Source organism: Chelonoidis abingdonii, chromosome 3 (genome assembly GCF_003597395.2).
Source record: "Chelonoidis abingdonii isolate Lonesome George chromosome 3, CheloAbing_2.0, whole genome shotgun sequence".
In the NCBI taxonomy this organism is placed as follows: domain Eukaryota; kingdom Metazoa; phylum Chordata; order Testudines; family Testudinidae; genus Chelonoidis; species Chelonoidis abingdonii.
This window is the reverse complement of record NC_133771.1, coordinates 186,024,362-186,036,187: the sequence shown is the minus strand read 5'-3', so window position 1 is coordinate 186,036,187 and position 11,826 is coordinate 186,024,362. Positions and strand designations below refer to the sequence as shown.

The 11,826-nt window shown below is 44.5% G+C and overlaps 1 protein-coding gene across 1 annotated transcript in view; it reads left to right on the top strand.

Moving 5' to 3' along the window:
- Nucleotides 1-7,594: 7,594 nt before the first annotated feature.
- Nucleotides 7,595-11,826, top strand: part of CIMIP6 (ciliary microtubule inner protein 6) — a 30,497-nt gene continuing 26,265 nt past the window's right edge. The window contains exon 1 of the mRNA XM_032771740.2: nt 7,595-7,796. Within this exon, the coding sequence (XP_032627631.1) occupies nt 7,639-7,796 (158 nt within the window). The 5' untranslated portion in view covers nt 7,595-7,638. The remainder of the gene's footprint in view (nt 7,797-11,826) is intronic.

Sequence of the window (11,826 nt, the reverse complement as noted above, 5' to 3'; positions counted from 1 at the left end):
GTGGTCTATCAAATGTCTTATACATAAAAAACATGATGTGTAAGTGAAGAGAGTCTTAGGCCTGAGCATTATAAATACCATGGAAATGGAACTATTACCTCCACAGAAAAATACTCTCTCCAGGACCAGGCTGGGGTTGCTAGAAGGGAACCAAACAGTGAGTGCCTTGCACATACCTAGGCTGTGGAGACTGGGCTTATATTTATTCATGCCTTACATTTCCATGGTGACTTTTTTGTTTCTACTGTTTCCAGACATACAGTGGTTCAACCAAGGGACAAGAATGGGGAGACCTAGGTTCTGTTCCAGTCGTCTCTCTGACTTATGCCCACATTCTGCAGAGGGAGCCACCATGTTGACACTTATGCCTGAGCACAGTTCCATCTACTTCAGCAGAACTCAGCATGGTTTTATAGATCCCTTTGCATGGCTGGTCTGTGACTGTGGTGAGACATTTTACCTCTCTGCTGTGGCTTCCACATGTATAAAGTAGGGATATAACAATGCTTATCCACCCTCATACACCATTTTGATTCTAAGATGAAAGACGCTATAAGTGCTTAATTATTAGCATCATGGCACTAGGTAAGGCAGATTTGGTGTGACATTTGTAACTGAAAGCAGTGGATGCTCAGAAGGATATCTGAAATCTATACTCATTTCTGGGTCGTGAGAATTTCATTCAACACCACGACAATGCCATTACTCTGTTAAAAGAGGGGAGGTTGACATTGGGCCAAAAGCTGAGCCTTTTATCATTTTAGCCAAGTGGCAAATAAAATTAGTTTAATGAACCTCAGTTAAGATGAATAATATATAATTACAAACAAATGCAGGTAATCTATCTAGGCAATTAGAAAAAGTGTGATCTTGTAAATCACTCTGCCTGAAACTCATTTTAAAATGATAGAATAAGTGTCTTCCTCCTCACAGACATATTACTGACTGCTAGATTATACTGTCTGCATAATAAATTTAAGTAATCAGCATTATGGTATTCAGGCTATGGCTTTACTGTGTTAAATAGTGCCTAAAGTCCTATTGATCTTGCTATATCACTCATTGTTTTGAGAACACATTACTATTTAGTCATCATTTTGTTTTGAAAGTGTCAGCAACCTTAGATAACTGCACAGGTTTTTTCTCTTTGAGTTACACAGTGGCTCATTACTGGATTTTAACTGCATCTGCAGAATTTTTCGTCTGCAAATTTCCTAGCTAATGTGCATACAGATATTTCTCATAGGTAAAAGAAAGATGCTACAATTATAATACCTTCTTAATCTAGAGATGTGCCATATAATCAACACACTGTATTTTCCTCCTGAATAACTGATGTAGTTCAACTGTCCGTTCATGCATAAGTTATACAGTTAATCACCGTTTTCCCTGGGAATGTTATGACTCTAGTTGTGTCTGAATTGGAGGGAAAAAGCCACTACAAAATACCAGTGATAAATGATAGCACATTACAAGAACCTTATAATAAGCCCTAAGTGTTCACTGAGTGTAATATGCCCAGAACAGTGAGAGGCCTGTATCTCTTATTAGTTACTTTCTTTAATTTTATATGCTGTAATGCTCCCCACTGCCTACTCTAACCATACATCCAGTGCCTTTGCTCCTGGGAATATCTTCTTCAGCTCAAAAATGCCTTGAAGACACTCTTACTAAGACCTTCTCACTGTGTTTTGTTCCTGCTGCTCACCCTTTCAATCGAGGGCCTAATTTTGAATAGTGTTGATCACCCATAGATCCCACTGATGTCAGGTAGAAATTGTGGATGTTCAGTACTTCTGAAAATCCTGCCCCACCTGTCTTATTGCTCTATCCACCCCACCTGTGCATCACCTAAGATTGTTTTGCCTCCTTCCCCTGAACGCTTCCTAGCAGTGTCTACTTACAGGTACACAATCCCAGATCTCTGCTCCCACTGCTTAACTAAACAACCCCATAACCTACACCTACTGGTTGATGAACACACTTTAAGATAGCACTTGTTCACCGATTTGTTTACAATGGGTTGCATGATAGGCCAGGTGGGCCTCCGTTGTTAATTTGTGCTATGACAAATGTTACACATGACTGGAATCGTAGTGATAGCTTTCTAGAGTACAAGATAAAGACACTGCATGTCAGTTTTTACTCTTAACTTCTGCGACGGTGTCTATTTACTTGTGCACTTCTTGCTTTGTGGAGTCATCTCAGTTCTTGAGGCAATACAAATGCAGAACAGTCCCTGCCCTGAACTTGCTTTTCCCTCTGAAGTAAATAGCAAAACGCCAATTAAATTCAATGCAACATAGGAATTGCCTTCAGGGCAAGCACTCTTCTGCATTTGTATTGCACTCTTTGTTGAGGGGTAACTGAGGTCATGGCCTTGCAGGTTACCTTCCCCTTGGAGGAGAAATCTTTTACATGGATTTTGAATATATTCTTAGTACAGCTTGTTTGTTTTACATTATACACACCAGTCCTTGAACAGATATGGTTAGACGCAGCCTGCAGGCAATCCCTTCTTTTGGCAATCTCAGCCAAAATACCAACATCTGGTTCTCAGGGAGTAAGTCTCCCTCAATAACTTTAATTAGATAGGCTGTAGTGTAGACATAGCTTTAGTCTATGTTGGCAAAACCTATGTCACTCGGGGGCGGGCGGGAGTGAATAATCCATCCCTCTGAGTGACATAAATTACACCAACATAAGCATTCGTGTGCACACCGCTATGTTGGTGGGAGAGCTTCTCCTGCCAATGTAGCATATGCTGCTTTCAGAGGTGGGGGGTTTTTATGCCAACAGGAGAACTCTCTCGCTTCAGCATACATCATCTTCACCAGATGTGTATTGGTACAGTTGCATGCTGGACATACAGACATACCTGTGGCAGAGTGTAAACTCCCTCACTGCTTGCCAGAGCTGCCCCAAAGAAACAAGCATCAGAAAACCAACAACATACTTTTTAGTCTAAGACTGAAAACTTGCTTGCACAGCAAGAAAAGAAGCTTGAGGTTTTAATTGTTTTCTGGAACAGGCATCAAAGTAACAAATCAGTAACAAATTAATGCCATCAAAGAAATTAGCAGCATAGCAGAAAAATACCCATCAGACAAAACAATGCTGTCTAAATGTAATTAAAATAAAAATTTTAAGTCTAGATTCAAAAGAACTGGAAGAATTAATTGTACAGATGTCCTACAGGACATGTCTTATTGTTATTTGCTTCTCAAAGCTGGTCCTCCGCTTGTTCATCGAAAGCCCATGGCGGTCCGGGCTGGTTTGTTTACCTGCCGCATCCACAGGTTCGGACAATCGCAGCTCCCACTGGCTGCAGTTCGCTGCTCCAGGCCAATGGGGGCTGTGGGAAGTGGTGAAGGACGAGGGATGTGCTGGCCCCCCTTCCCGTAGCCCCGATAGGCCTGGAGCGGCGAACTGCGGTCAGTGGGACCTGCAATTGGCCAAACCTGCGGACGCTGCAGGTAAACAAACCGGCCAGGACCACCAGGGGCTTTCCTTGAACAACGGTGGCCCGACTTTGAGAAGCACTGATTTAAAGCACACAGCATGTTTTTTTTTCTCATAGTAATAAGAAAAGAGTTCTAATAAATTGGTCCCAAGTGAGCAGTAGAACAATATAATGAAAGGGCCCATGGAATTTGGGAAGAAGTAACATCAGGTGGGCTTTTCCAAATGTGAGTTAGCAGCATAAGCTAGGAATTTTAAATGAGCCTAAGGAGCTAGATGCCCAAATACCATTGAAACTTAATGACATTTGGGTGCCTAACTCTCTTAGGCTCATTTGATCCCACAAACTCTCAATGGAACTTGTATACCTAAATCACTTAAGTGTGTCTGAAAATCCCACACTTAATCTTTGTACTTCAGTTTCACTATCTGCCCAAAGGGGCTGATACTTTTTATTTACATCATACATGTACTGTGAGGCTTAATTTATTTGTAAAGTTCATTGAGATCCCCGAATGGAGGTAATACCAAAAAGCAAAATTTCATCAAAATATGAACTTGAAATCTGGATTTCTGATGAATTCAACAAGAAAAAATTGCAAGATCCGGCAGTCGAGCTGATAAGAGACGTAAATAATAGTTTTCATCCTGCATCACAGTTTAGGAAACTAGGAATCAGAGTTGAGAGTAAATTACTGAAACAGCCACAAAAAAAAATCAATTGTATGCATATTTAGACTCTGAAAGCTCTGATACATCCAGCTAGATAGATATAAGGGCAAATAGCCTCAGAGAAGGTCAACAAAAAAGAATGCATAAGTGATATTCAAAAAGCATATGACTTAATTAAGGCAGCAAACATAAAGAAAATAACAGATCCAGGACCTACAGCTATCTGACAAGTTACTTGGGATAAAGTCCTACTAATAAATAGCCTGACACAACCAATTAAAAGAATTCAAACAAATATTAACAAAGACAGAAAAAATCTTGCTACTGCCTGGTGAAAAAATAAGTGAACAAATCTAATGTGAACTGCTGTCCTGATGTTTCCAAATTACTCTACTGTCATATCTATTATGCTTTAGGATAACTATATATATATGGACATCTGATGCTAGATAGGGGACTAATTTATATGCACATTATTTTAATACGCAGATGGTGTTTATATCCCTGGGATAAACTGCATTTGTCTTTCTGCTTTGACTGCTTCATCTGCACTTTGCCCACTAATTCATCTCTGCTGGAACTACTTCATATTTCAAACCTTTGAACTCCTTTCAGACAATCTGCCACTAAAACTTTTATTTCCACACCAGTGTGGAATTTCAGTTATGATCTTAGTTATCATTTTTCTCCTCCCAAACCATACACAGCTGGGCTCATGATACTATGACAACTTGGAATTTCAAGTGGAGTGATATGAAAAATAGTATCAATAAACATCTTAAAGCATTTCTAAGACTGTTTCCTTCAAAAATGTGGTTAAATCAAAATACAGAATGGTGGGGTTGATTGGCATTTGTTTCAGATGAGCTGTTTGGTGTAATAAGGTCATCTCAAACACAAGTCAGTAAATCCTTTATATCAAATATACAGGACTTAGCAGTTGCACAACACTTTTCACCTGTAACCATTTTACAAAAGAAGGTAGAATTATTATCCCCATTTTATAGATAAGAAACTGAGGCACAGAGAATTCATTAGCTGAGTCAGTGACAGTGCTGGAAACAGAAGGTAGGTGTTCCATGTCTCAATCCAATGCCCTAGTCACTGGATACCTGCTCACTGCTTCTCTCACCCTTCCCCCGCTCCTTCTCCCAGCCGGTAGTCTATCTATGGATAGATATGATTGGTGAGGTATCCCTCTTCCCCTTCCTCTGCTGCAACTCAGTGAAAAGTGTGTTGGTGAGAACTGAGGTAGATTCCCCTGCCCCCTATCCCCTGCTTCATGTCACTCCTTTTTCTTCTCTCTCTTTCTGGGATCCCCATCCTCCTAGGTGAGATTGAGACATCAAAGGAAAGTCAGCCTGTCAGCCTTTCGCTCTGGCCTGGCTTAACTAGTGGCTGTTGTTAGTGTTGCCAACCCTCCCAGTTTCACGAGGAGTCTCCTGGAATCAGGCTCTATCTCCCGAAGGCTACAAAAGCCAAACCAGGAGATTTTTAGGCCACAGCAGAGCTAAGGCAGGCTCCCTACCTGTCCTGGTTCTGTGCTGCTTCCAGAAGCAGCCGGCACATTCCTGAGGCCTTGGGAGGGAGGGCAAGAGCAAGAGTGGCTCCACATGCTGCCCGCACCCTGAGTGCTGACTCTGCAGCTCCCATTGGCCAGGAACTGCAGCTCTCTCCCAGGGGCCACAGGGACATGTCAGCTGTTTCCGGGAGTGGCACGGGGCCAGGCCAGGCAGGGAGCCTTCCTTAGCCCTGCTGTGCCACCACTTGGGAGAGGCCAGACTCCTCACCCCTCCCACACCCCAACCCCCTGCCCCAGCCCCCTTCAGGAGCCAGCACCCCAAACCCCCTACTGCATGCTGAACCCCCTCCCATACCTTACCTCTGCTCCAGCCCTGAGCTCCCTCCTGCACCCAAACACTCTCCCAGAGCTTTCACCCCACATCCCCTCCTGAACCCCAACCTCCTGCCTCAGGCTCAGCCCAGAGCCCCCTCCCATGCTCCAAACCCCTTGGCTCCAGCCCTGAGCTTGCAACCCCTCCTACACCCCAGCCCCTAGCCCTAGTCTGGTGAAAGTGAGTGAGAGTGGGGAGAGTGAGTGACAGAGGGAGAGAGGATGGAGTGAGCAGGGTGGGGCCTCAGAGAAGGGACAGGGAGGGGGTGGGGTTTGTGTGATAGTTGGTAACCCTAGTAAACTGTAATTCTTTGCATTTATGGGAAGTTGCTTCTGCAAAGTGTTATGAAAGCATACATTTATGTATTTAATAGAGACCCCCCTCCCCACTGGCTTGTAGGTATCCTTCTTCCCCTTCCAGCTCTATGACAGTCCATTCCTGATCATCTGCACTAGCTACCTCTGAAAGAGGGGGAGGCAGGGAGGAGGTGGGCCATGGACATCTCTCCACCTTACACCTGCCAGAAGAGTTAGCCCAGTGCATGGTGGGGAACAGGCTGCAGCACCCTAAGGGCTGGTGCAGAAGATACTCCTCAAGTTTCTTTTAAGATCCAGGGAGGCACAATCCCCACCGGAGTTTCCACTATGTGGTACAGCTCCACTCCCCCATTCCTCACCTCTGCCCCACAACATATGGCTGGAGTTAAACTTCAGTTGAGCCCAAGACCAGTAATGCCTAAACCATACAGAGGCAAGTGATAGCTTGCCACCCAGAAACTTGGTTTGGATTCAGACTCAGAGACAGGATTTTACCTGGCCACACCACATCTTATATAAAGGGGTAGGCTGTACTTCTGCAGCACCTACTTTTCTTTCTACTAGTATAATTTACATATGTCTGACTCAACATATTCCAAAAAATGACTGGTCCTTTGGGATGGGGAGTAACCTGAATATTGTTATGATTTTTGGTTTAAAATGACAATCTATCATATAGCCCCGCTTGCCTGGTTGGCAAGACAGAGCTGCTAGGGGCCCTAAGCAATTGCTTAGTCTGCTTAAGCCCGGTACTGGCTTTCCACTAGATTGTAGCAGTAAAAGCAGGAACTCCATAGAGAAGCCCTGACTACATTACAGTGAGATGCGGCGGACGCCATTCCCCCGGAGCGAGGGGCCCAGGCGGGTCCGCAGGGCGGAAGAAGGCTCAAGAGCCGCCCCTGCCCTCGTGCCCCCGCCCGCGTCGCCTAGCAACCACGCAGCAACAGAAGAGCCGGGCTGGGGCAGCCCTGCTGCCGCCTTCGGAGCGTCTGCCGCGCGCCCGCTGCTTCTGCTCGGTGCGTCCCCGCCCCCGCCGGCTGCTCCCCGCGTAGCCCCTGCGCGTGTCTGCTACGTCCTGCCCCCCTCTCGCTGCGGCCCCCGCACCCCCTGCGTCTGCCTGTTTCACCCTCGCCCCCTCTTGCTGCGCCTCGCACACCCCCTGCCGCGCCTGGTCCCGCTGGCTCTGCGCACCCGCTGCCCCAGCCTGCTTCACCCAGCTCCTCCCGCTGCGCCCCTGCCCCTCCCCCAGGTGCACCCTCTGTTTGTGCTCTGCCCCGTGTTTCTGCCCCCACATGCATCCCCTTTACCCCACATGCACCCGCTGGATGCCCTGTGCCTGCTCCCCACGCGCACCCTCTCACTTCCCCATTCCCCTTCTTCCCCTAGGCACCATGCGCCAGACTCCACAGGAAAACATGCACTCCAGGACGAAGGCACCCCCGCACCAGCTGTAAGTGCTATGGGCTCTCTAGATGTGCAAGGCCCAAGTTCCAACCCTTGCAAGCTCAGGGGGCCAGCCCTGAGGGACAGTCCCTGCAGAAACTTGGCCCTGAGTGGGTGCTGGAGGGGTAGCACCTGGTCCTGTGCTATTGAGTGTTGTCCTGCCATGGGCTCAGGGCCCTGGGGACTGAGCCCTTAATGACCTTCTGTCCCCAGGGTCCAATTCTGCCAGCCTTCGCTCACCTGAGTAGCCACCATTCCTGCAGTCTTCTGATTGGGAGCCAAGTGTTCCTCAAATAAGTAAATACTTGCAGGAATGGGACCCAAGTATTTAGCTGAACTGCTTGATCTTTCTGTCTCACTGCATCCTGTGCTATGTGCCTACAATCACGTGTGCGCCTTAGGAGGCTGTAGACACACAGTGCCACACTGGATCAGACCAATGGTCCATCTGGCCCAGTATCCTTCAGAAGAAATGAAGAGATCATGATCCATCCTATGTCATCCAGTCCCAGCTTCTGGCAGTCAGGTTTAGAGACACTCATACCATAGGGTTGTGTCCCTGACCATCTTGGCTAACAGCCATTGGTAGACCTATCCTTCATGAACTTACCCAGTTCTTTTTTTAACCTAGTTGTACTTTTGGCCTTCACAACAACCCCAGATGATGAATTTCACTGGTTAACTGTGTGTATGTGTGAAGAACTAGTATCTTAGGTTTGTTTTAAACCTGTTGCCTGTTAACTTCATTGGGTGACCCCTGGTTTTTGTGTTATGTGAAAGGGTAAACAACACTTCCCTATTCACTTTCTCCACACCATTCATGATTTTATAGTTCTTTATCATATCTCTCCTTAGTCATTTCTTTTCCAAGCAAACAGTCCCAGTCTTTTTAATCTCTCCTTATATGGAAGCTGTTCCATAACCTTAATCATTTTTGTTGCCCCTCTCTGTACTTTTTCCAATTCTAATACATCCTTTTTAAGATGATGCAACCAGAACTGCACAGAATTTTCAAGGTGTTTAGATTTATACTGTGGCATTATGATACTTTCTGGCTTATTATCTATCCCTCTCCTAATGGTCCCTAACATTCTGTTCACTTTTTTGACTGCTGCTGCACATTGAGCGGATGTTTTCAGGGAACTATCCACAATGACTCCAAGATCTTTCTTGAGTGGTAACAGCTAATTTAGACACCATTATTTTATATGCAAAATTGGGATTATGTTTTCCAATGTACATTACTTTGCATTTATCAACATTGAATTTCATCTGCCATTTTGTTGCCCAGTCTCCCAGTTCTGTAAAATCTATTAGTTACATCCTAAGATGACTGAAGAGTTACAGTCTTGAGTAATTTAGTTTCATCTGAAAACTTTACCACTATACCCCATTTTCCAGATCATTTATGAATATGTTGAATAGGACTGATCCCATTACAGATCCTTGCAGGTCCCTGCTACTTACCTCTTCCTGTTGTGAAAACTGACCATTTATTTTTGCCGTTAGTTTCCTATCTTTTAACCAGTTACTGATCCATGAAAGGACCTTACCTCACGACAGCTTACTTTGCTTAAGAGCTTTCGGTGTGGAATCTTATCTTCTGAAAGTCCAAGTACGCTATATCCACTGGATCGCTTTGTCCACATTTGTTGGCACCCTCCGAGAATTCTAATAGATTGGTGACACATGATGTCTCTTTACAAAATTATATTGACTCTTCCTAAACATACTGCATTTATCTATGTCTGATAATTCTAATTACAGTTAATTTGCGTGGTACTGAAGTTAGCCTTACCAGCCTGTAATTGCCAAGATTGCCCCTGGAGCCTTATTTAAAAATCAGTGTTACATTAGCTATCCTCTAGTCATCTGATACAGAGATTGATTTTAAGCAGTAAGTTACATACCAAAGTTCTGCAATTTCTTCAGAACTCTTGGATCAGTGCTATCTGGTACAGGTGTCTTATGGCTGTTTAATTTATCAGTTTGTTCCAAAACCTCTTCTATCTGGTTCAGTTCCTCAGATTCTCTGCAACAGCTTGTCTTCCTTGAGTGCTCCTTTACCTCTTTGATTGTCTCATAGCCCCACTGATTGTTGGCAGGCTTCCTGTTGCTGATGTCCTTATTAAAATGGTTTTGCTGTTAGTCTTTGTCTTTTGCTAGTTGCTATTTACTTCCTTTTTTGGATGACCTAATTGTGCTTTTATACTTCCTTAGGTCTTATGGTCTGAAGAATTATGTTTCCTTTTTATTTCCCTCAGTAGGATTTTACTACAATTTTAAAAAGATGTCTTTTTGTCTCTAAACACCTCCTTTATTCTGCTGCTTAGGTATGGTGGCTTTTTTTTTTTTTTGCTTGTTTGGTTAAATTTTTTGGGAGTATACATTTCATGTGAGCCATTATTATGGTATTTTTAAATAATTTCCATGCAGTTTGCAGCATTTCACCCTTGTGATTGTTCCTTTTAATTTCTGTTGTTGTATGCAGTGTTGTAGCTGTGTTGGTCCCAGGATATTAGAGATGCAAGGTAGGTGAGGTAATGTCTTGTTCAGCAACAGAATTTGGTCCAATAAAAGATAAGCTTTGAAGCGACACTGAGATCTTTAGGTCTGCAAAAGGTATTCTGGGCCATGGTGTACTCTACAGAGTTGGGGCTAGTCTACACTGGCAACGTTAAAGCACTGGGTGGCAATGCTTTAACGTGGCTTGTGTGGTCATGGCCAATGGGAGCTGCGTGGGCGGTGGCTGTAGACAAGGCAGCATGCAGAGCCGCCTGGCTGCGCCTGTACGTAGGAGCTGGAGACGGAACATGCTGCTGCTTCTGGTATCTGCTTGAGGTAAGCGCTGCCTGGAGTCTGCACCTCTAACCCCCTCCGTCCCAGCCTGGAGCAATCGCCTGCACCCCCAGTGCTTCACCCCCAGCTGGAATCCTCTCTGCCCCTGCACACCAACCCCCAGCCCCTGACTGCTCATTTCTGGCCCCACTCAAGAGCCTGCACCCCAACCCCCAATTTTGTGAGCATTCATGGCCCGCCATACAATTTCCATATCCAGATGTGGCCCTCAGGCCAAAAAGTTTGCCCATCCCTGAATTAGACTGACATCAACTGTTGCTGGCTTTCAGAAGCTGTCCCATAGTGCCCGACACTGACCGTTCTATTGGTGGAAGTGCTCCTCGTGAGGACATGCACTGCCAACACAAGGAGAAAAGTGTAGACACGTACAAGTAATGTAACTATTGCAGCAACTGTATGCTGGCATAAATTAGGTTGGCTTAATTTTGTAGTGTAGGCATGCCCTGAGCATCGCAGCTAAATACAGGGTGGAACAGATTGATTAGCATAGTTAGTACATATTCCAAGGGACCATTCAAGATGGAGTTAATAGGCCACTCCTCTTTGAATGGTTCCTTAGACTATGTGCTATCTGCCTATGCTAATCAATCTGTTCCACCTTGTATTTAACTATGATGCTCATCATTCCCAGACCAGAAAAAGAACTCTGTATAGCTCAAAATCTCTCACCAACAGAAGTTGGTCCAATAAAATATATTACCTCACCTACCTTGTCTCTCTAATATCCTAGGATATCCTGCCAAGTGCTGCTACAGGTAAAAGTTACCTTTTCTTTGGTAACTTTTCCAGTCCAACAAAATATCTTGAAATAAAGACTAGTGTATTAGTGAACAGAAATGATGTTTAGCATAAAATGAAATTGTAAACTCCTCAGAGAGCTGAGCCATTTCAACTGAAGTCAATGGAAAGATTGTCATTTGTCTTTCTACTGTGTGTTTTGTACAGCTTCTCCACAATAGGGTCCTTATCCTGATCAGGCCTCTAGGCATTACTATCATGCTAATAAAGTTGTTATTAATGTTTGCATACAAAAGTGTCTTGTCAGAGCCAAGGCTCCTCAATGACTCCTTCTTTGTTAATTGCTCTGAATCCAGCAATTATTAGTATGAGATAAGTGATTGATATCCATTGGTAGTATTATGTGGTGGTTTATTTCCTGTTCATGACTTCAAGCTATT